Raw genomic sequence first — 25,455 nt, 5'->3', positions numbered from 1 at the left:
AACTCAATTCCTCTACCAATAAAAGCCAGTACGCCATATGCCTTCCTCACCGCACTATTTACCTGGGCGGCAACTTTCAGAGATCTGTGTACATGGACACCAAGATCCCTCTGCTCATCCACACTACCAAGTATCCGACCATTAGCCCAGTACCCCATCTTTTTGTTATTCTTCCCAAAGTGAATCACCTCGCACTTAGCTACATTGAATTCCATCTGCCACCTTTCTGCCCAGCTCTGCAGCTTCTCTATATCCTGCTGTAACCTGCCACATGCTTCCTCACTGTCAACAACTCCTCCGACTTTCGTATCATCCGCAAACTTGCTCACCCAACCTTCTAACCCCTCTTCCAGGTCATTTATAAAAATGACAAACAGCAATGGTCCCAAAACAGATCCTTGCGGAACACCGCTAGTGACGGCACTCCATGAAGAAACTTTGCCATCAACTACTACCCTCTGTCTTCTTCCATCCAGCCAATTCCTAATCCAAACCTCCAACTCACCCTCAATGCCATATCTCCGTATTTTCTGCAGTAGCCTACCATGGGGAACCTTATCAAACGCCTTACTAAAATCCATATATACCACATCTACCGCTTTCCCCTCATCAACCTCCTTCGTCACCTTTTCAAAGAATTCAATAAGGTTTGTGAGGCACGACTTGCCCTTCACAAAACCATGCTGACTATCCTTGATCACATTATTCCTATCCAGATGTGCATAAATCCTATCCCTTACAATTCTCTCGAAGACTTTGCCCACAACAGAAGTGAGACTCACCGGCCTATAGTTACTAGGGCTATCCCTACTCCCCTTTTTGAACAAGGGAACCACATTTGCTATCCTCCAGTCTTCTGGGACTACTCCTGTAGACAGAGAGGACATAAAAATCAAGGCCAATGGCTCTGCAATCTCCTCCCTTGCTTCCCAGAGAATCCTAGGATAAATGCCATCAGGCCCAGGGGACTTATCTATTTTCACCTTTTCCAGGATTTCCAACACCTCTTCTCTACATACCTCAAAGCCATCCATTCTACTTATTTGTGACTCAGTATTCTCATCGACAACAATGCCCTGTTCCTGAGTAAATACTGAAGAAAAATATTCATTCAGTGTCTCCCCAATCTCTTCCGCCTCCACACGCAACTTCCCCCTACTATCCTTGACTGGACCTATTCCTACCCTAGTCATTCTTTTATTCCTAACATACCTATAGAAAGCCTTAGGGTTTTCCCTAATCCTATCGACTAAGGACCTTTCATGTCCCCTCCTTGCTGCTTTTAGCTCTCTCTTCAGGTCCTTCCTGGCTACCCTATAACTCTCAATCGCCCCAATTGAACCTTCACGTCTCATCTTGAGATAGGCCGCCCTCTTCCATTTAACAAGGGATTCCAATTCCTTATTAAACCACGGCTCCCTCGCACGACCCTTTCCTTCCTGCCTGACAGGTACATAATTATCAAGGACACTCAATAGTTGCCCCTTGAACAAGTTCCACATATCATTTACACTCTTGCCTTGGAGTCTACTTTTCCAAGCCACACATCCTAAGTCATGCCTCACCGCATCATAATTTCCCTTACCCCAGCTATAATTCTTGCCCTGTAGTACACTCTTATCCCTCTCCATCACGAGTGTAAAAATCACCGAATTATGGTCACTATCCCCAAAGTGCTCACCTACCTCTAATTCTAACACCTGGCCTGGTTCGTTACCCAGAACCAAATCCAGTATGGCCTCACCTCTTGTTGGCCTGTCTACATATTGTGTCAGGAAACTCTCCTGCACACATTGAACAAACACTGACCCATCTAACGAACTTGAGCTATAGCTTTCCCAATCAATATCAGGAAAGTTAAAGTCCCCCATAACAACCACCCTATTACTGTCACTCATCTCCTGAATCACCTTCCCAATCCTTTCTTCAATGATTCTAGGACTATTAGGAGGCCTGTAAAAGACTCCTAACAGGGTGACCTCACCTTTCCTATTCCTAACCTCAGCCCAAACTACCTCAGATGGCAAGTCCTCATCCATCGTCCTTTCCACCGCTGTAATACTATCTTTGACAAGCAATGCCACACCTCCCCCTCTTTTACCCCCACCTCTGACCCTACTAAAACATTTAAATCCCGGAACCTGCAACAGCCAATCCTGTCCCTGTTCTAGCCATGTCTCCGTAATAGCCACAACATCGAAGTCCCAGGTACCAACCAACGCTGCAAGTTCACCTACCTTATTACGTATACTTCTTGCATTGAAGTATACACACTTCAAGCCACTTCCCTGTTTACAGGCACCCTCCTTGGAAATTGATGCCATGTTCCTCACCTCCCTACACTCCAGGCCCTGCACCCTGAAGCTACAATCTGGGTTCCCATGCCCCTGCCGAGTTAGTTTAAACCCTCCCCAAGAGCACTAGCAAACCTCCCCCCAAGGATACTGGTTCCCCTCAGGTTCAGGTGTAGACCATCCTGTTTATAGAGGTCCCACCGTCCCCAGAAAGAACCCCAGTTATCCAAAAACTGGAACCCCTCCCTCCTGCACCATCCCTGAAGCCACGCATTTAATTGTTCTCTCTCCCTATTCCTCGAATCTCTATCACGAGCTACTCTCGATCATACTGTGATCACTCATCCCTAAAAGTTTTTTTACAAGTTTGTTAATGAGCTGTTTAAATAAGCATGACCTTCAGTTGGCTTCTCAACACACTTCTCTCAAACTGTGTATAAACCATTGCAGAAACGTGTGCTTTACTGCGTTAGTGCTCAGTCAATTTACTCGATCTATTTGCAGATTGAAGTTACCCAGGATAACTGTGTGGACTATGCTACATGCTTCTCCTGTCTCTAGGTTAATACCAGGCCCCACACTTCCACCACTGTTTAGTGGCCTAAAAATAACTCCAATCAATGTCCAATGCCCCTTGCTGCTGCTGAGTTCACCCAAACAGATTCCACACATTGTTCTTCTGATCTGAAACCCTCATCATTAATGAACTGATCCCCATCCCTAACCATAAGTGCAAATCCACCTCCTTTTCCTCCTTGTCTGTCCATTCTAAATGTCAGACCCTCTTAAATATTCAGTTCTCAGTCCTGTGTACAGGGACCAGCATTCTGGCAGGCAGGTTTTCTACTGCAGCACCGCTACATTTAAACTAAGTAGCGGGGAGGAGGGGACAAACTGGATGTTTAAAAAGGAAATTGAAGGGAAAGTTAGAACAAGAGAAGTCAAGAAAGACAACTGTATCAACGAGGCAGAAAACTCGGAAAGGGATCATGCTGTAAAGTTGAGTGAAATAGGAGTTGATGGGAAGGGTGAGGACAGTAACAAATTAAAAATACTATACATGAATGCACCAAGCATTAGAAATAAGATGGATGAGCTTGAGGCTCTTTTGGAAATTGGCAGATACGATACTGTGGAGATAACTGAGATGTGGCTTCAAGTGGACAGGGCCTGGGAAATGAATATTCAAGGCGACACGTGCTATCGTAAGGACAGACTGACGGGCAGAGGGGGTGGGGTGGCCTTGTTGGTAAGGGAGGATATTCAGTCCCTTGCGCGGGGGGACCTAGAGTCAGGAGATGTAGAGTCAGTGTGGATAGAGCTGCGAAATACTAAGGGTAAAAAGACCCTCTTGGGAGTTATCTACAGGTCTCCAAACAGTAGTCTGGATGTCGGATGCAAGTTGAATCAGGAGCTGAAATTGGCCTGTCGCAAAGATGTCACTACAGTTGTTATGGGGGATTTTAACATGCAGGTAGACTGGGAGAATCAGGATGGTATGGGGCCACAAGAAAGAGACTTTGTGGAGTGCCTCAGAGATGGATTCTTAGAGCAGCTGGTGCTGGAGCCGACCAGGGAGAAGGCAATTCTGGATCTGATATTGTGTAACGAACCGGATTTGATCAGGGACCTCGAAGTGAAGGAGTCATTGGGAAGTAGTGACCATAATACAATAAGCTTCAATCTGCAATTTGAGAGGGAGAGGGTACAGTCGGAAGTGACAGTATTTCTGTTGAATAAAGGGAACTATGGAGCTATGAGGGAGGAGCTGGCCAAAGTTCAATGGTGCAATACCTTAGCAGGGAGGACCGTGGAGGAACAATGGCGGATATTTCTGTGTATAATACAGAAGTTGCAGGATCAGTTCATTCCAAAAAGGAAGAAAGATCCCAGGAGGAGGCATGGGCGGCCGTGGCTGATGAGGGAAGTTAAGAAACATATAAAGTTAAAAGAGAAAAAGTATAACATAGTTAAGATAAGTGGGAAAACGGAGGACTGGGAAGCTTTTAAAGAGCAACAAAGGATTACTAAGAAGGAAATACGCAGAGGAAAAATGAGGTACGAAGGTAAACTGGCCAAAAATATAAAGGAGGATAGTAAAAGTTTTTTTAGGTATGTGAAAGGCAAAAAAATGGTTAGGACTAAAATTGGGCCCTTGAAGACAGAAACAGGGGAATATATTACGGGGAACAAAGAAATGGCAGAGGAATTAAATGGGTACTTCAGATCTGTGTTCACTGGGGAAGACACAAGCAATCTCCCTGAGGTAACAGTGGCTGAAGGACCTGAACTGAAGGGAATTTATATTTGCCAGGATTTGGTGTTGGAGAGACTGTTAGGTCTGAAGGTTGATAAGTCTCCGGGGCCTGATGGTCTGCATCCCAGGGTACTGAAGGAGGTGGCTCGGGAAATCGTGGATGCGTTGGTGATTATTTTCCAGAGTTTGATAGATTCGGGGTCGGTTCCTGAGGATTGGAGGGTGGCTAATATTATACCACTTTTTAAGAAAGGTGGGAGAGAGAAAGCAGGAAATTATAGACCAGTTAGTCTGACCTCAGTGGTGGGAAAGATGCTGGAGTCTATTATAAAGGATGAAATTACGACACATCTGGATAGTAGTAACAGGATAGGACAGAGTCAGCATGGATTTATGAAGGGGAAATCATGCTTGACTAATCTTCTGGAATTTTTTGAGGATGTAACTCTGAAGATGGACGAGGGAGATCCAGTGGATGTAGTGTACCTGGACTTTCAGAAAGCTTTTGATAAAGTCCCACATAGGAGGTTAGTGAGTAAAATTACGGCGCATTTTTTGGGGGGCAAAGTACTAGATTGGATTGAAAATTGGTTGGCTGATAGGAAATAAAGGGTAGTGATAAACGGCTCCATTTCGGAATGGCAGGCAGTGACCAGTGGGGTACTGCAGGGATCCGTGCTGGGACCACAGCTTTTTACAATATATGTTAATGATATAGAAGATGGTATCAGCAATAACATTAGCAAATTTGCTGATGATACTAAGCTGGGTGGCAGGGTGAAATGTGATGAGGATGTTAGGAGATTACAGGGTGACCTGGACAAGTTAGGTGAGTGGGCAGATGCATGGCAGATGCAGTTTAATGTGGATAAATGTATGGTTATCCAATTTGGTGGCAAGAACAGGAAGGCAGACTACTACCTCAATGGAATGAATTTAGATAAAGGGGCAGTACAGAGAGATCTGGGTGTTTTTGTACACCAGTCAATGAAGGCAAGCATACAGGTATAGCAGGTAGTGAAGAAGGCTAATAGCATGCTGGCCTTCATAACAAGAGGGATTGAGTATAGAAGCAAAGAGGTGCTTCTGCAGCTGTACAGGGCCCTGGTGAGACCACACCTGGAATACTGTGTGCAGTTCTGGTCTCCAAATTTGAGGAAAGACATTCTGGCTATTGAGGGAGTGCAGCATAGGTTCACGAGGTCAATTCCTGGAATGGCGGGATTACCTTACACTGAAAGACTGAAGCGACTGGGCTTGTATACCTTTGAGTTTAGAAGACTGAGAGGGGATCTGATTGAGACGTATAAGATTATGAAAGGATTGGACACTCTGGAGACAGGAAACATGTTTCCGCTGATGGGTGAGTCCCGAACCAGAGGACACAGCTTAAAAATACGGGGTAGACCATTTAGGACAGAGATGAGGAGAAACTTCTTCACCCAGAGAGTGGTGGCTGTGTGGAATGCTCTGCCCCAGAGGGCAGTGGAGGCCCAGTCTCTGGATTCATTTAAGAAAGAGTTGGATAGAGCTCTCAAAGATAGTGGAATCAAGGGTTATGGAGATAAGGCAGGAACAGGATACTGATTAGGAATGATCAGCCATGATCATATTGAATGGTGGTGCAGGCTCGAAGAGCTGAATGGCCTACTCCTGCACCTACTGTCTATTGCCTATTGCTGCCCAGTTTCTGTAATGACAATTAGATCATGCCCAAATATCTCTATATGTGCCTTCTGTATGTCTACCTACACATGTACCAGTATCTGGTTGGCATTGGGACAGAGTATTGCTGACGAAGAGGCTGTCTATAACTGGATGTGGCTACGGACAGGTAAACTGTATGACCTTTTGGGGACACGGGGAGGAGAGAGTTCGAGGTGAGTTTGATCGGATACAGCAAGAAAATGTACTGGAACTACTTGAACTCATAGTGAAAATCCTCTGAGAAACTCAACTCAACTTGCACTTTAGAACATAGAACATAGAACATAGAAGAATACAGCGCAGTACAGGCCCTTCGGCCCTCGATGTTGCGCCGACCCAAGCCCACCTGACCTACACTAGTCCTCTATCCTCCATATGTCTATCCAATGCCCGCTTAAATGCCCATAAAGAGGGAGAGTCCACCACTGCTACTAGCAGGGCATTCCATGAACTCACGACTCGCTGAGTAAAGAACCTACCCCTAACATCTGTCCTATACCTACCACCCCTTAATTTAAAGCTATGCCCCCTCGTAATAGCCAAATTAAATTAAATTTGCCAAAATTTAATGTAAGAATCAGCCCATAGTTTTACTTTCACCCTTTTTGCCCAATAAATTTGTTATTTTGGTGAAGTAGAGCCTCTTGTGAAGATTCTGTGCCTGACCACTATCATAAACAATAAGAAAAAATAAAACTTATAAATGAATGAACAATAAACCAGGAGTTGACCATTCATCCCCTCAACCCCTGCTGTTCCATTCAACATGATCATCACTGGTTTGATCATCACTGCAAATCCACATTCCCACCTACCCTCAATCTTCACTTGTGAAGAATCTCTTCACCTCTATTAATCCCATTCTCACTCTGGGACCTGATTTGTTGAGTATTACAATCAGCTCATAAACAATATAAAATGGTACACAGAGCCAGGAGAAAGCAGTACCTACCCGGTATCTGTTTGCACTGATCTGTTCCACCTGGAATCGCGGGGCACAGTTACATTCAGCAACCTGGCGGCAAACCTGCAAGACAGATGACTCAGCACTGAATAATGGAGCATACTGAGAGAGAGAGAGAGAGAGACAGGCTGTAGTCAGGGAAAGGCCTGGGATTGAAGTTCCGGGAGGACTCCAGGGCACAACCATCTGAGCTGGTGGGGATGGCTGTGAGTATGGTTGAGCTCTGGGAAGGGAATAAAGAAGGCTTTTATGTTCAGTGAGAGGCCTAAGGGAAAGGCCTATCCCAGAAAAGGCAGTAGAAAGGAATCTAAAGGACAGCCTAATAAAAGGCTTATTGCTGTTTCAAAGGTCGCAGATACTGAAAAGTGAACATTGTCTCTCACCTCATCTTCAATCCTGTCTTCATCCTCAGTTCTCCGATGGTGGTCTCTGCTCGGGTGTAGTGCATTAGCAAACTCGTAGTAATCAATGAATCCATCACCATTCAGGTCAAAAATGGCAGCAACTGCCTCCATCTCCACGGAGCTCGTGGGGAATTCTGGCCAAGTGCAGGGACAGATGTTTAGGATCATGCCATTTCTTTCCACAGAACCAGAGAACAGTTAAAGCCCAGGAGAAAGCCATTCAGTCCATCTTACGAACTCTTATCCTCCTGTGACCCTGCACATTGTTCCTTTTCAGCTTAGTCAGATTGTTCAAATTTCTCACAAGCATGGACCCCCATTACAGTTTCTATCTGGGACCTGATGGGTGGGTGAGTGAATTTCAGAGAATTTACAATGGATCGCAGGGAAAAATATAATTCCTAAGGATTAAATGATAATATAAATGAATACTTAATAAGAATGAAAGTTCAAAACTGCCAAGCAGCAGAGCCAAGAATGAGGGGTGTCATAATAGTAATGTCACTTGTTATATATTTCTATATGGACTATGAGAAACTGGAATATAAAATGCAACTTCAGGAACATTTATCATGTGATGTCTTGGACATGAAAAGACTGAAAATCAAAGGAAGCTTTTAAAAAAAAAGATAAAATTGTATTTATGGCCTTAATGTCTTAACAAACAAGGTTTCGGAAGAAATTATAGGATCGATGCTGCCACTGCCAAGCAACAGGTTCTGGACTGTAATTTCTGTCTTGCCACAGACATGGAAGCTGTTGGGAGTTAAAAGAAAGCTGGTGTGAGAGAAATTCCTCTCACTTGCTCTGTCTCTCACTGTCTCAGTCTACTCTACTGCCAACTCAATCAAAGACCTGGGTCTAACTGCCCGGCTACCTGAACTGAGGATCTTCAGTGCCTGAGGATTCAATCAGGCACTGACACTTTGGGAGTAATAGGGTGGCGCGGTGGCTCAGTGGTTAGCGCTGCTACCTCACAGTGCCAGGCACCCGGGTTCAATTCCCATCTCGGGCAACTGTCTGTGTGGAGTTTGCACATTCTCCCCGTGTCTGCGTGGGTTTCCTCCGGATGCTCCAGTTTCCTCCCACAGTCCAGAGATGTGCAGGTCAGGTGGATTGGTCATACTAAATTGCCCATAATGTTCAGGGATGTGTAGGTTAGGTTCATTAGTCAGGGGAAATGTAGAGTAATAGGTTAGAGGAATGGGACTGGGTGGGATTCTCTTCGGAGGGTTGGTGCGAACTTGTTGGGCCGAATGGCCTGTTTCCACATTTAGGGATTCAATAAAATTAACAACTCCCCTCAGCCACCCTACCCCATCCTGGTCAGAGTCACAACCACCACATGTAAAGGATTAAGAGTTAGAGGTCACAGCCTTAAAGTAATTTACAAAAGAAGCAAAATGATGAGGTAGAAAGCTTCGGAATATGCTGCTTGGAAATGTGGTGGTGGTGGCAGGATCAATTGAGGCATTCAAAAGGGACATTGGATAATTACTTGATTAGAATCAACGTACAAAATTATTTGGAAAATGCAGGAGATTGGCACATAATTAAATTGGTCAGAGAGCCAGTACAGACATCACAGACTGAATGGCCTCTTTCTGTATTGGAACAATTTTGATTTAATTCTGATTTAAACTTTTGAACTGATATTTCTGTGACACATAGAAATAGCCAGATTGTAAACTCACTGGAGTCAAGAACACTCTGTGTAAACTCCTGCTGACTGATTCGTCCATCTTGATCCTTGTCAATATATCGGAAAATGTCCAGCATTCGGAATTTCTTGCTGCTAATCCACTGCAAGTATTGCTTCCTCCATGTGTTAAAGCTGAAGGTCTCCAGAGCTTGGAGCTGAAAATTGCAACATAGATCAATGACTCCTTACTGATTTATTCATCTGTTTTCTTATTTCTTTTATACATAAAACAATTAAAATCAAACGAGAGTGGACCATTCAGCACCTTAAATCTGCTGTCAGCAGATATGGGTTAAACACACTCATGGTCAGAAGGTCAGAGTATTTCCTAACTATTGAGGGGTTGGAAAGTGTAAATGTGCTAAGAGTCATAGGTGTCCTTATTGGTAAGTCACTGAATGTGAGCGTGCAGGTGCAACAAGTTATGAGAAAGATGAATGAATGTTGGCTTTTATAGCAAGAGGCTTTCAGTACAGGAGGAATGGAGTATTGTTTCAATTGTACAGGAGCTTGCTTAGACCAGGCCTGGAATACTGTGAGCCAATTTGGTCTCCTTCTCTCAGGAAAGACGTTATTACCTTAGAGAGGCTGCAGTGAACATTCACCGGATTACAAGACTGCTTGTTTGGAGGAGCCTTCCACAATGTCCTCCTTCAGTATAAAGAATAAATCAGAAACTTGGTTACTGAGCAGTGGCTGCCTATGGAGTGACCAACTCTTGGAAAATGCTATCTGAGGATCTGCACTGATCCTGTGGAGTGACTCTAGCAGCCCCTGAGTCCAAACCCTGAGCTAAAGCAGCTGGCTCATTCATGTAGTCCTCCCAGATATAAAATGTCCTCAAGTTCCCAGATACAAACATAGAAAATAGGAGCAGCAGGAGGTCATTTGGCCATTATGTCCTGCCTCTTTATGGGGAATGTGACACAATCCTTGTTCCAGTCTTACACTGGCTCCTTCCCACAACTCTTGGTTCTGTACATCAACAACTACTTTGGTGCTGCTTCATGCTCTTGCCTAGAATCTTGACACATTTATTCATTTTGCCTCCACTTTCCATTCCTCTATAACTTTTGCATTGTCAATTTCTGATACTTCCCTTCCTTTCCTTGACCTGTCAGCCTCCATTTCAGGGATTAAGCTGTCCACTGCAAAGCCACTGACTCCTAAAGCTATCTTCACTACAGCTCATCATATCCCACATCCTTCAAGAATTCCATTCCCTTTTCCCAGTTCTTTGGCAACGTTGTATCTGTTTGGATGTTACCACCTTCCAGAACAGTGCTACTGACATGCCTTCCTTCTCCGTGACCATGGTTTCCTGCCCACTATGGTTGACAGTTCCCTCGACTGCATCTGACCAATTACCTGTGCTTCCGCCCTTGCCCCTTCCCATCATGCACAGCAGCATGATCAGGTCCCCCTTGTCTTCTCTCTCCATCCCACCAGCCTCCACATTCAAAGAATCATTCTCCACCATTTCAGACAACTCCAGCAGAATGCCCCCACCAAACACATCTTCCCCTCAGACCCTCGGCTGCATTTCGGAGGGATCATTCCCTCTGGGACACCCTATTCCATTTATCAACCACCAACTCCAGCCCCTTTCCCACCGCACCTTCCCATGTAACCGCAGAAGGTGCAACTCCTGCCCTTTCCCCCCCCTCCCTGCTCACCACCCAAGGGCTGAAGCAGCCTTTCCGGATCAAGCAGCATTTCCCCAGACCCCCTCCGATCTTGTGGATTATATCCACTGCACCCAATGTGGCCGACTCTACATCAGAGAAAACAAACACAGACTGGGTGACCGCTTTGTAGACCACCTCCGGTCTGTGCACAAACATGACCCTGACCTTCCCTTAGCTGGTTATTTTAACACAGCGTCCTGCTCACATGACCACTGTCCTCAGTGTGCTGCAGTGTTCCAGTGAATCCCAGCACGAACTGGAGGAACAGTGTCTCATTTCAGGTTAGGCAGCTCACAGCTTTCGGGATTTAATATTGAGTTAAAACATTTCAGATTGTGAGCCCACTCCCACTCCTTCCCTTTCTTTTAGTTTTACTTATTACATTCTCTGTCACCACCTCACCCTGCAACTCCCACCCCAGTGGAAGTGGCTGCTCTTTCCAGTCTGGCAGTTAGACACACCATTGTTCTGTCTTTCTCATATTCCAATCACTTAATCTGAATTATTTACCCCCTTTCCCCACCCCGCAGCACTCCAACTGTACCTCCCCAAATATAGTATAAATATTGCTTCTCCACACTTCACCAGCTCTGATGAGGAGTCATCTAGACTCAGAACATTAGCTTGTTCTCTCTCCATGGATGCTATCAGACCCGTTGAGACCTACAGCACATTTTAGTTTCAGTCCAGGTTCCAACATCTGCAGTAATTTGCAGTTTAAAAAAAAAATATCCGGCTGTTTGGAACTTGGCCACAAATCAGCCAAAGTATTCCTCAAGTACTGAACAATTGTGAGGGATGGTGTGCCCCCTTGTGCTCTGTATTTGGACCTCGCTTCAAGGTAAACTGTACTCACCTCATAAAGTCTCTGGACTTTCTCTTGTAGTCGGGTCTGTCTGTCTAATGCTCGTGTCCATAACTGCTCCCACTTTCCCAGGAGATGGGCAACCAAAGGGCTCCTGGCATCTGAGGAGTCAGTGCTTTGAGGAAGGTGGGGTTGAGATGTCCAACAGTGACCCTCCCCTGGAACAAAACAGAACAGCACATCAAAAACACACCTTAACATGAGCAGGTTAAGTGTCATCGCCAACACCCCTCCAATGGAACAGAATCACAACGACCTCCTCACCTGAGTGAATATGAATGGGTGGGGGAACGGAAGGCAACAGCAGAGTGGTGCTGTCAACAGAGCATTCACTGAGAAACCCAGAGTAATGGTGTTGTTGACAGAGAGTACCAGCCCAGCATGTTCCCTCTAGGGTGATGGGAAGGAGTAACAAGCCGAGAGAACAATGGCTATCCAGAGAGATTCAGGATAAAATGAGAAGGAAAAGAGAGGCTTTTAGCAGGTACAAGGGGAATAAATCAGAAGAAGCATTCATGGATTAAAAAACGCGCAGGGTGAAGCTGAAGAAAATAACTAGGAAAGGGAAAAGGGGATATGAGAAATCTCTGGCTGACTAAATCCCAAGATAGTCTGTAAGTATGTCAATGGGAAAAGGATTACCAGGCAAGAGTACGGCCCATTAGGGATCAGCAGGGTAATGTGTGAGTGGGGTAGAGCCCATTAGGGACCAGAGGGTAATCATGTGGGTGGAGTGGGGCCCATTAGGGACTAGCAGGATCATCTGTGAGTGGGTTGAGACTGTAGTCCTGGAAAAGCACGGCAGGTCAGGCAGCATCTGAGGAGCAGGAGAATCGATGTTTCGGGCATAAGCACTTCATCAGGAAAGGCTAATGCCCAAAATGTCAATTCTCCTGCTCCTTGGATGCTGCCTGACCAGCTGTGCTTTTCCAGCATCTGCAGTCCTCACTTTCTCCTAATCTGTGGGTGGAGCCAGAGGACATTCGGAGAGTGTTGAACCAATGTTTTATATCCATCTTCACCCAAGAAAATGACAATGGACAAATCATCAGGTTTGGATGAAGTGTGTCCCAGACTGCTGTGGGAGGCAAGGGGATAGATTACAGGGACACTGACCCGTATTGTTAATGTCTCTCTGTCCACAGGGGAGGCGCCAGAAGACTGGAGAACGTTAAGGTGGTTCCTATATTTAAGAAGGATTGTAGAGATAAGCCAAAGAACTACAGACCAGTTAGCATCTGTTGGATAAACTTCTGAAGTATAGCGTCTATTTTCACTTGGAGAGGGAAGGCTTGATCAGTGATAGTCAGGACTGCTTTGTCAGAGGGAGGTCGTACTTAACAAATCTGAATGGATTTCTGAAGTGGTGGCCAGGTATCTAGATGAGGTTAGTTGATGTAGTTCACATGAATTCCAGCAAAGCCTCTAACAAGGTCTCACATGGAATTTATCAAGTAGATAAATGCACATGGGATACAGTCCATCAGGTTTAATGGAAGGCACTAGCTTTCGGAGCACTGCTCCTTCATCAGGTGGCTGTGGAGAATAAGATTGTAGGACACCATCCACTTCTCCATAACCACCTGATGAAGGAGCGCAGCGCTCCGAAAGCTAGTGCCTCCCATTAAACCTGTTGGACTATAATCTGGTGTTGTGTGATTTTCAACTTTTACATCCCCAGTCCAATACCGGCATCTCCAAATCTTGGGATACAGGGTCATTGATAAAATGGATTCACAATCGGCTCAGTTGTTAGGAGCCAGAGGGCGATTACCGTAGGCTGCTTTAGTGGCTGGAAGCCGATGTCCAGGAGTCTGTGCTGGGTCACCTGTTATTCATTATTTATATAAATGACATGGCTGGCTGCGTGGGGGTTGGATTAGTAAATTTGCAGATTACGTAAAGATTGGTCAGGTGGTTAAAATGAGGTTGATGTTTTGAGCTACAAGAAGATATAAACAGGGTGGTCAATGGGCAGCTAAGTGGCAGATGTGAAACGTGGGAGGTGATACTCTTTAGAAGAAGTAATTTGATCAGAAAGTATTCAATGAATGACATGGCACTAGGAAGTTCTGTTGAACAAGGGAACCTTGGTGTGTTTGCACAAAGATCTCTGAAGGCAGAACGGCATGTTAATCAGGTGGTGAAAAAGTCACATGGGACACTTTCCTTTATCAATGGAGGCATAGATTAATAAAGTAGGGAAGTCATGTTGGAGTTGTATAGAACTATGGTGAGATCACAGCTGGAATACTGTGAACGGTTCTAGATGCTATGTTACAGCAAGGATCTGATTACACTGGAGGGGGTGCAGAGGAGCTTCACCAGGATGCTGCAGGAGATTTGTGAGGAGAGAGCATTTAAGTTATGAGGAATGGTTGGATAGGCTTGGGTTGTTTCTGAGTAGAGCAGACTGAGGAATGATCTGATTGAGGTGCATAAGGTTATGAGGGGCATGTGCAGATTGGATAAGGAGCAGCTGTTCCCCTTAATTAAAGGGTCAGCCACAAGGGGACCCAGGTTCAGGGTGAGGTACAGGAGGTTTAGGGGATGTGAGGAAAACATTATTTAATATTGTCAGTGATGTACACATCCCAATGAAGTAATTAGAAACTTGGAAACCCAGCCTTGATCATGAATGAATATGGCATTTCTCAGGACCCTTACCAGGTGAGGAAAGCTGTTGAAAAACCTGACTGTGATCGTCCAGATTGTGGGAAGTGGGTTTCTTTTTTCTCTCGATTTCTGTTTTCTTTCTCATCAATTCATCCAATAAAACCTGCAAGAACAGCATCAGTGACAGGTTATCACCAACAGCAAGCTGGAAACAGGTCCCAGGGGAGCATTCAGTTCATGGTGACATGTTTTGGAATATTACTTGTACTTTTGAGAAATTTCACTAAAGATCCTTAGTCAGCACCTTCAAAACTCATCATTCCTCATTGTCGCTGGGTCAAAATCCTGGGCAGTTCCCTCTCTAAGGCCCTTGTGGGTCAACCTACAGCATGTGGACTGCAGAGGTTCAAGAAGGTAGCTCACCCCCACCTTCTCAAGGGGCACCTAGAGACAGTCAACAACACTCACGTCCCAAAGAATAGGTAAAAAACTGTTAATGTTATAACGTGGAGATAACCGGAGTCATCTGTTTGGAAAATTGGGATGAACTTAAATTCATTTTCAAATTGTCAATTAGGATCTGTAATTTCCTCTGTAAATGACTCAATGACGATTTCTGTTGATGTTAGGATCATTAAACCTTTTTGTTATAACAAACTAATCAAAACAGCCAGACTTCCCCGACCACTCGCATTCATGACAGCCCATAAACTGACAGCCATGCTCAGACAACAACTCACCGGGAAAAAGGACCCGATACCCACCATGTGCACGACTAACGTAATTTACAGGATTCCATGCAAAGACTGCACAAAACACAATATAGGGTAAACAGGCAGACAACTAACAGTCCACTTCCATGAACACCAACTAGCCACTAAATGCCATGACCAGATGCTCCTATTGTCATACACACAGATGACAGGGACCACAAATTCGTGTGGGACAGCACAATAATCACAGCACAAGCCAGAAAGAGAATAGCCAGAGAATTCCTAGAAGCATAGCACTCAACCACGGACTCAATCAACAAGCACATTGACCTAGACTCAGTATACCAGTCACTACTACAAACAATCGAAAGCAGCAGAAACAGACCCAAATAAATTCCAGAAGACTCAGTACAGCCGCGCTTCACAGGAGGCTCCAAAGCCCTGAAGATGTCACCTAGACAGGGGTTAAAAATGTCTGCAAATGAACTTCCCAGCTCAGCGAACATCTCCACAACCATGACAACCGGCACCCTTTACGTAAACCTTCAACTAATCAAAAGATTTGCATCTCTCTGTAGTTTCACACGAACTGCTTCCTTGATATGTTACAATCATGATGTGGCCAGAAGAAACCAAACAAGTCTGAGTTGATTATATTTAACAAATAGCCTGTGTTACAAAGGTAGAATTGACAGTGAAAGAACAGATTTCCATCTCCAAGCATGTCCAGGTCGTCTGGAGGAAGAGAAGTGTCATCCATTAGAGATGGAATTATTCATGTGACTTAAAGAAGCAGAGAGCTGTGAAAGTTTTAAAATAATTTGTTTGCAGTTTTGTTTGAGTCATCCCAAATCCTGTCATATCACCTACAGAAATACTTATTCAGGGTGGAGTCTTGAGGAGATGGTTCGTTTTCTTAAGAAGTATCAAACATCTGTATGTCTTTGCTCACACGATCGAGCAGTTCAGTGTAGACTTCATCAAAGAGCAGCTGGGCATTTTCTTTACTTTGAGATCAGAGAAACCTATAGTGGTTCCCAAAGAGCCTTGTGGAAGACAGCAGTTACTCTAGAGGGAGTTGTACAGAAACTGTGGGAGCAGACTGGGAGAAACATAAGACTTCAGAAGGAATATCTCTTAGCCAAAAGCTAATAAAATCTTCATGAAATATGCAACTCCAGTAATAGCTGGAGTGCAAAAGAGAAATAAAGTACCAGAGGACAATTGAATCATCCTTTACAATGTTGTAAAATAAGGGAACTGTAGTGAGGGTAGGGTGGGACATGGATGTGGAAATACTGAACTGAGATAACAGAAGTCTTTATGAACTACAGTGATGCTGTGTTTAATTTTCCTTTACAATTACAACAATTGTTTTTATTTAAAGACATGAAATCTTGTGGCTTAGTTTTACCAATCGATGGGTGTTTCAATTTCTTCTTTAGGAGTGATTGGCCACATTAGGATGGTAACATACAAAGGAAGGAATTCCTAAAAAACTGTCGACATGTATAGTAATAGTTATTGAATCATTTACAGAGAAATAATGGATCCCAACTTGCTGAGGATTCTTAAATAGGTGGCAAGGAATATAGTGATGAAGACACAAAGAATCTGCAAAGGGGATGTAGATCAGTGAAGGAGTGAACAAAAACTTGCAGGTAGATGCAAAGTAGGAAAGTCTGAAGTCATTCATTTCTTTGGAAGAATCAATTTAAATGGAGCAAGACACCAAAACAAAAAGTGCAGTTTGGAGGACATTGAGTGATCCTGTGCATGAAGCACAAAATGTTAATATCCAGGTGCAGCAAGTAGTTAAGGTGGCAAATCGAGGTTTGTCCTTTCTTGCTTGGGGGTTGAAATTGTACAGAGCATTGGAGAGGCTGTGTATGGAGTTGGGGGGGGAACATGAGAAGTCATTGGCAGATAGGATCAAGGAAAGCCCGAAAGCTTTCTCTAGGTATATCAGGAATAAACTAGAGTAAGATTAGGGCTAGTCAAGGACAGCAGTGGGAAGTTCTGCATGGAGTCTGAGGAGATATGGGAAGTGCTAAATGAATATTTTTCATCAGTATGCACACAGGAAAAAGACAATGTTTTCGAGGAGAATACTGAGATGCATCTATTAGACTAGACAGAATTGAAGTCCATAAGGAGGAGGTGTTAGCAATTCTGTAAAAATAGATAAGTCACCTGGGGTCAAGTTTTGCACCTTCTCTAGTAGGTACATCCACATACTGAATCAGAAAATTGTCTTGTACACACTTAACAAATTCCTCTCCATCTAAATCTTTAACACTATGGCAGTCCCAGTCAATGTTTGGAAAATTAAAATCCCCTACAATAGGGTAGTTGTGGTAGGGGATTTTAACTTTCCAAACATCGACTGGGACTGCCATAGTGTTAAAGATTTAGATAGAGAGGAATTTCTTAAGTGCATACAAGACAATTTTCTGATTCAGTATGTGGATGTACCTACTAGAGAAGGTGCAAAACTTGATGGAAATGTGTTGCTGGAGAAGCGCAGCAGGTCAGGCAGCATCTAGGGAACAGGAGAATCGACGTTTCGGGCATTAGCCCTTCTTCAGGAATGCCCGAAATGTCGATTCTCCTGTTCCCTAGATGCTGCCTGACCTGCCGCGCTTCTCCAGCAACACATTTCCATCTCTGATCTCCAGCATCTGCAGACCTCATTTTCTCTTCAAAGGTGCAAAACTTGACCTACTCTTGGGAAATAAGGCAGGGCAGGTGACTGAGGTGTCAGTGGGGGAACACTTTGGGGCCAGCGACCATAATTCTATAAGTTTTAAAATAGTGATGGAAAAGGATAGACCAGATCTAAAAGTTGAAGTTCTAAATTGGCGAAAGGCCAATTTTGATGATATTAGGCAAGAACTTTCGAAAGCTGATTGGGGGGCAGATGTTTGCAGGTAAAGTGACAGCTAGAAAATAGGAAGCCTTCAGAAATGAGATAACGAGAATCCAGAGAAAGTATATTCCTGTCAGGGTGAAAGGGAAGGCTGGTAGGTATAGGGAATGCTGGATGACTAAAGGAATTGAGGGTTTGGTTAAGAAAAAGAAGGAAGCATATGTCAGGTATAGACAGGATAGATCGAGTGAATCCTTAGAAGAGTATAAAGGCAGTAGGAGTATACTTATGAGGGAAATCAGGAGGGCAAAACGGGGACATGACTGTATTTGGCAAATACAGTTAAGGAGAATCCGAAGGGTTTTTACAAATATATTAAGGAGAAAAGGGTAACTATGGAGAGAATAGGGCCCCTCAAAGATCAGCAAGGCGGCCTTTGTGTGGAGCCACAGAAAATGGGGGAGATTCTAAATGAATATTTTACATCAGTATTTACTGTGGAAAAGGATATGGAAGATATAGACTGTAGGGAAATAGATGGTGACATCTTGCAAAATGTCCAGATTACAGAGGAGGAAGTGCTGGATGTCTTGAAACAATTAAAGGTGGATAAATCCCCAGGACCTGATCAGGTGCACCCGAGAACTCTGTGGGAAGCTAGAGAAGTGATTGCTGGGCCTCTTGCTGAGATATTTGTATCATCGATAGTCACAGGTGAGGTGCCGGAAGACTAGAGGTTGGCAAATGTGGTGCCACTGTTTAAGAAGGGCGGTAAAGACAAGCCAGGGAACTATAGACCAGTAAGCCTGACGTCGGCGGTGGGCAAGTTGTTGGAAGGAATCCTGAGGGACAGGATGTACATGTATTTGGAAAGGCAAGGACTGATTCGGGATAGTCAACATGGCTTTGTGTGTGGGAAATCATGTCACATAAACTTGACTGAGTTTTTTGAAGAAGTAACAAAGAAGATTGATGAGGGCAGAGTAGTAGATGTGATCTATATGGACTTCAGTAAGGTGTTCGAAAAGGTTCCCCATGGGAGACTGATTAGCAAGGTTAGATCTCATGGAATACAGGGAGAACTAGCCACTTGGATACAGAACTGGCTCAAAAGTAGAAGGCAGACAGTAGTGATGGAGGGTTGTTTTTCAGACTGGAGGCCTGTGACCAGTGGAGTGCCACAAGGATCAGTGCTGGGCCCTCTACTTTTTGTCATTTACATAAATGATTTGGATGCGAGCATAAGAGGTACAGTTAGTAAGTTTGCAGATGACACCAAAATTGGAGGTGTAGTGGACAGCGAAGAGGGTTACCTCAGATTACAACAGGATCTGGACCAGATGGGCCAATGGACTGAGAAGTGGCAGATGGAGTTTAATTCAGATAAATGCGAGGTGCTGCATTTTGGGAAAGCAAATCTTAGCAGGACTTATACACTTAATGGTAAGGTCCTAGGGAGTGCTGCTGAACAAAGAGATCTTGGAGTGCAGGTTCACAGCTCCTTGAAAGTGGAATCGCAGGTAGATAGGATAGTGAAGAAGGCGTTTGGTATGCTTTCGTTTATTGGTCAGAGTATTGAGCACAGGAGTTGGGAGGTCATGTTGCGGCTATACAGGACATTGGTTAGGCCACTGTTGGAATATTGCGTGCAATTCTGGTCTCCTTCCTATCAGAAAGATGTTGTGAAACTTGAAAGGGTTCAGAAAAGATTTACAAGGATTTTGCCAGGGTTGGAGGATCTGAGCTACAGGGAGAGGCTGAACAGGCTGGGGCTGTTTTCCCTGGAGCGTTGGAGGCTGAAGGGTGACCTTATAGAGGTTTACAAAATTATGAGGGGCATGAATAGGATAAATAGGCAAAGTCTTTTCCCTGGGGTCAGGGAGTCCAGAACTAGAGGGCATAGGTTTAGGGTGAGAGGGGAAAGATATAAAAGAGACATAAGGGGCAACTTTTTCACGCAGAGGGTGGTACGTGTATGGAATGAGCTGCCAGAGGATGTGGTGGAGGCTGGTACAATTGCAACATTTAAGAGGCATTTGGATGGGTATATGAATAGGAAGGGTTTGGAGGGATATGGGCCGGGTGCTGGCAGGTGGGACTAGATTGGGTTGGAATATCTGGTCGGCATGGATGGGTTGGACCGAAGGGTCTGTTTCCATGCTGTACATCTCTATGGCTCTATGGCAAATGGGATTTATCCTCGGATTCTCTGGGAAGCTAGGGAGGAGATTGCCGAGCCTTTGGCTTTGATCTTTATGTCGTCATTGTCTACAGGAATAGTACCAGAAGACTGGAGGATAGCAAATGTGGTTCCCCTGTTCAAGACGGGGAGTAGAGACAATCCTGGGAATTATAGTCCAGTGAGCCTTATTTCGGTTGTGGGTAAGGTGTTGGAAAGGATTATAAGAGAGAGGATTTATAATAAACTAGAAATGAATAAGTTGATTCGGACTAGTCAGCACAGTTTTGTGAAGGGTAGGTCGTGCCTCACAAACCTTATTGAGTTCTTTGAGAAGGTGACCAAACTGGTAGATGAGGGTAAAGCGATTGATGTGGTGTATATGGATTTCAGTTAGAGAGAAGAAGGTTGAAAAGTGATTCACTAGAGACATAAGATGATCAGAGGATTAGACAGGGTGGACAGTGACAGCTCTTTTCCTTTGATGGTGATGGCTAGCACAAGGTGACATAGCTTTAAATTGAGGGGTGATAGATATAGGGCAGATGTCAGAGGTAGTTTCTTTACTCAGTGAGTAGTAGGGGCGTGGGACACACTGCCTGCAGCAATAGTAGACTCGCCAACTTTAAGGGCATTTAAATGGTCATTGGATAAATATATGAATGATGATGAAATAGTGGAGGTGAGATGGGCTTCAGGTCGGTACCTCAGGTTGGCACAACATCGTGGGCCAAATGGCCTGTACTGCCCTGTATTGTTCTGTGTTCTATTGTGCTGTGGAACAGGGCGTTTTTTTTATTAGATTACTTACAGTGTGGAAACAGGCCCTTCGGCCCAACAAGCCCACACCGACCCGCCAAAGCGCAACCCACCCAGACCCATTCCCCTACATTTACCCCTTCACCTAACACTACGGGCAATTTAGCCTGGCCAATTCACCTAACCTGCACATTTTTGGACTGTGGGAGGAAACTGGAGCACCCGGAGGAAACGCAGAACACGGGGAGAATGTGCAAACTCCACACGGAGAGTCGCCAGAGGCGGGAATTGAACCCTGGTCTCTGGCGTTGTGAGGCAGCAGTGCTAACCACTCTGCCACCGTGCCGCCCACGGTGAGGACTGTGTTGTTAGATCTCCTCAGGGCAAGGGGCTCCATGCTGCAGGTGGGGCTTCACACAAAGCTCCTCCCGCAACCCTGCCCCCACCCCCCCACACACCCACCCATGGGGACTCCATCACGGGGACTGTATTGACACGGAGTGGGGTGGGTGGGCGAAGCTCAGTGTGCAGGAGCCCCATCAGGTGTTGACTAAGGCAGGCAGCTCAGTTTGGGGGAGCTAACATGTGATGGGGTTCTGTGTCAGGTGCTGATGATGTTGAATAGGGGGATGTGCCCTCAGTGGGTGCTGGGTTAATGGGATGGGGGGGGAGGGGGGTGACCTCACTGAGTGCTGGGTTAATGGGGGGTGGGGTCCTCACTGACTGCTGGGTTAATGGGGTGGGGGGGGTGTCCTCATTGAGTGCTGGGTTAATGGGGTGGGGGGGGTTGTCCTCATTGAGTGCTGGGTTAATGGGGGTGGGGAGGGTGTCCTCATTGAGTTTTTGGTTAATGGGGGTGGGGGGGAGGGGGGGTGTCCTCACTGAGTGCTGGGTTAATGGGTGTGGGGGGAGGGGGGGTGTCCTCACTGAGTGTTGGGTTAATGGGGGGAGGGGGAGGAGGGGTGTTCTCACTGAGTGCTGGGTTAATGGTGGTGGGGGGTGTCCTCACTGAGTGCTGGGTTAATGGGGGGAGGGGGAGGAGGGGTGTTCTCACTGAGTGCTGGGTTAATGGTGGTGGGGGGTGTCCTCACTGAGTGCTGGGTTAATGGGGGGGGGGGGATGTCCTCACTGAGTGCTGGGTTAATGGGGGGGGTGTCCTCACTGAGTGCTGGGTTAATGGTGGTGGGGGGTGTCCTCACTGAGTGCTGGGTTAATAGGGGGGGGATGTCCTCACTGAGTGCTGGGTTAATGGGGGGGGGTGTCCTCACTGAGTGCTGGGTTAATGGGGGGGGAGGTCCTCACTGAGTGCTGGGTTAATGGGGGGGGGGGGGTGTCCTCACTGAGTGCTGGGTTAATGGGGGGGTGTCCTCACTGAGTGCTGGGTTAATGGGGTGGGGGGTAGGGGGGGTGTCCTCACTGAGTGCTGGGTTAATGGGGGGGGGGTGTCCTCACTGAGTGCTGGGTTAATGGGGGGGGAGGTCCTCACTGAGTGCTGGGTTAATGGGGGGGGGGGGTGTCCTCACTGAGTGCTGGGTTAATGGGGGGGTGTCCTCACTGAGTGCTGGGTTAATGGGGTGGGGGGTAGGGGGGGTGTCCTCACTGAGTGCTGGGTTAATGGGGGTGGGGGTTAGGGGGGGTGTACTCACTGACTGCTGGGTTAATGGGGGGGTGTCCTCACTGAGTGCTGGGTTAATGGGGGGGTGTCCTCACTGAGTGCTGGGTTAATGGGGTGGGGGGTAGGGGGGGTGTCCTCACTGAGTGCTGGGTTAATGGGGGTGGGGGTTAGGGGGGGTGTACTCACTGACTGCTGGGTTAATGGGGGGGTGTCCTCACTGAGTGCTGGGTTAATGGGGGTGGGGGGGAGGGGGGGTGTCCTCATTGAGTGCTGGGTTAATGGGGGTGGGGTGAGGGGGGGTGTCCTCACTGAGTGCTGGGTTAATGGGGGTGGGGTGAGGGGGGGGGGTGTCCTCACTGAGTGCTTGGTTAATGGGGGTGGGGGGCAGGGGGGGTGTCCTCACTGAGTGCTGGGTTAATGGGGGTGGGGGGAGGGGGGGTGTCCTCACTGAGTGTTGGGTTAATGGGGGTGGGGGGGTGTCCTCACTGAGTGCTGGGTTAATGGGGGGAGGGGGAGGAGGGGTGTCCTCACTGAGTGCTGGGTTAATGGGGGGTGGGGTCCTCACTGAGTGCTGGGTTAATGGGGGGGGAGGTCCTCACTGAGTGCTGGGTTATTGGGGGGGGGTGTACTCACTGACTGCGGGGTAAATGGGGGGGGTGTTCTCACTAAGTGCTGGGTTAATGGGGTGGGGGATAGGGGGGGTGTCCTCGCTGAGTGCTGGGTTAATGGGGGGGGGGGGGAGGGGGGTGTCCTCACTGAGTGCTGAGGTGTCCTCACTGAGTGCTGGGTTAATGGGGTGGGGGATAGGGGGGGTGTCCTCGCTGAGTGCTGGGTTAATGGGGGGGGGGTCCTCACTGAGTGCTGGGTTAATGGGGGTGGGGGGGAGGGGGGGTGTCCTCACTGAGTGCTGGGTTAATGGGTGGGGGGTGTCCTCACTGAGTGCTGGGTTAATGGGGTGGGGGATAGGGGGGGTGTCTTCACTCAGTGCTGGGTTAATGGGGGGGGTGTCCTCACTGAGTGCTGGGTTAATGGGGGGTGGGGGGGAGAGGGGTGTCCTCACTGAGTGCTGGGTTAATGGGGGTGGGGGGAGGGGGGGTGTCCTCACTGAGTGCTGGGTTAATGGGGTGGGGGGTGTCCTCACTGAGTGCTGGGTTAATGGGGGTGGGGGGAGGGGGGGTGTCCTCACTGAGTGCTGGGTTAATGGGGGGTGGGGTCCTCACTGAGTGCTGGGTTAATGGGGGGGGGTGTCCTCACTGAGTGCTGGGTTAATGGGGGGGTGTCCTCACTGAGTGCTGGGTTAATGGGGGGGTGTCCTCACTGAGTGCTGGGTTAATGGGTAGTGTCCTCACTGAGTGCTGGGTTAATGGGGTGGGGGTGTCCTCACTGAGTGCTGGGTTAATGGGGGGTGGGGTCCTCACTGAGTGCTGGGTTAATGGGGTGGGGGTGTCCCCACTGAGTGCTGGGTTAATGGGGGGTGGGGTCCTCACTGAGTGCTGGGTTAATGGGGTGGGGGTGTCCTCACTGAGTGCTGGGTTAATGGGGGGGGGTGTCCTCACTGAGTGCTGGGTTAATGTGGGGTGGGGGGGAGAGGGGTGTCCTCACTGAGTGCTGGGTTAATGGGGGTGGGGGGTAGGGGGGGGTGTCCTCACTGAGTGCTGGGTTAATGGGGGGGGGGGGGGTGTCCTCACTGAGTGCTGGGTTAATGGGGGTGGGGGGGAGGGGGCGTGTCCTCACTGAGTGCTGGGTTAATGGGGGTGGGGGGGGGGTGTCCTCACTGAGTGCTGGGTTAATGGGGGGTGGGGTCCTCACTGAGTGCTGGGTTAATGGGGGGGGGGTGTCCTCACTGAGTGCTGGGTTAATGGGGGTGGGGGGGAGGGTGGTGTCCTCACTGAGTGCTGGGTTAATGGGGGGGGTTGTCCTCACTGCGTGCTGCGTTAATGGGGGGGGGGTGTCCTCCCTGAGTGCTGCGTTAATGGGGGGGGTGTCCTCACTGAGTGCTGGGTTAATGGGGGGGGGGGGATGTCCTCACTGAGTGCTTGGTTAATGGGGGTGGGGGGGAGGGGGGGTGTCCTCACTGAGTGCAGGGTTAATGGGGGTGGGGGGAGGGAGGGTGTCCTCACTGAGTGTTGAGTTAATGGGGGTGGGGGCTGTCCTCACTGAGTGCTGGGTTAGTGGGGGGAGGGGGGGAGGGGTGTCCTCACTGAGTGCTGGGTTAATTGGGGGTAGGGTCCTCACTGAGTGCTGGGTTAATGGGGGGTGGGGTCCTCACTGAGTGCTGGGTTAATGGGGGGGGGGGTTGTCCTCACTGAGTGCTGGATTAATGGGGGTAGGGGGTGTCCTCACTGAGTGCTGGGTTAATGGTGGTGGGGGTGGGGGGGGGGAGAGTCGGTGTCCTCACTGAGTGCTGGGTTAATGGGGGGGGTGGGGTCCTCACTGAGTGCTGGGTTAATGGGGGTGGGGGGTGTCCTCACTGAGTGCTGGGTTAATGGGGGTGGGGGGTGTCCTCACTGAGTGCTGGGTTAATGGAGGGGGGGGGGTGTCCTCACTGAGTGCTGGATTAATGGGGGTGGGGGGTGTCCTCACTGAGTGCTGGGTTAATGGTGGTGGGGGGTGTCCTCACTGAGTGCTGGGTTAATGGGGGGGGGGTGTCCTCACTGAGTGCTGGATTAATGGGGGTGGGGGATGTCCTCACTGAGTGCTGGGTTAATGGGGGGGAGGTGTCCTCACTGAGTGCTGGGTTAATGGGGGTGGGGGGTGTCCTCACTGAGTGCTGGGTTAATGGGGGTGGGGGGTGTCCTCACTGAGTGCTGGGTTAATGTGGGT

At 47.4% G+C, this 25,455-nt stretch overlaps 1 protein-coding gene across 1 annotated transcript in view; it reads right to left on the bottom strand.

Moving 5' to 3' along the window:
- Positions 1 to 25,455, bottom strand: part of LOC148145920 (microtubule-actin cross-linking factor 1, isoforms 6/7-like) — a 165,616-nt gene that overhangs the window by 31,861 nt on the left and 108,300 nt on the right. The window contains exons 10-14 of the mRNA XM_087999756.1: positions 14,549 to 14,660; positions 11,873 to 12,039; positions 9,321 to 9,483; positions 7,606 to 7,760; positions 7,211 to 7,285 (exon numbers count right to left, since the gene is read on the bottom strand). Of these exons, the coding sequence (XP_087855882.1) occupies positions 7,211 to 7,285; positions 7,606 to 7,760; positions 9,321 to 9,483; positions 11,873 to 12,039; positions 14,549 to 14,660 (672 nt within the window). The remainder of the gene's footprint in view (positions 1 to 7,210; positions 7,286 to 7,605; positions 7,761 to 9,320; positions 9,484 to 11,872; positions 12,040 to 14,548; positions 14,661 to 25,455) is intronic.

This window comes from Chiloscyllium plagiosum, unplaced genomic scaffold (genome assembly GCF_037043375.1).
Source record: "Chiloscyllium plagiosum isolate Xiang-an unplaced genomic scaffold, Cpla_swu_hap1 HiC_scaffold_23, whole genome shotgun sequence".
Classification (NCBI taxonomy): domain Eukaryota; kingdom Metazoa; phylum Chordata; class Chondrichthyes; order Orectolobiformes; family Hemiscylliidae; genus Chiloscyllium; species Chiloscyllium plagiosum.
The sequence above is the reverse complement of the archived record's forward strand: the minus strand, read 5'-3'. Positions and strand labels throughout refer to the sequence as shown.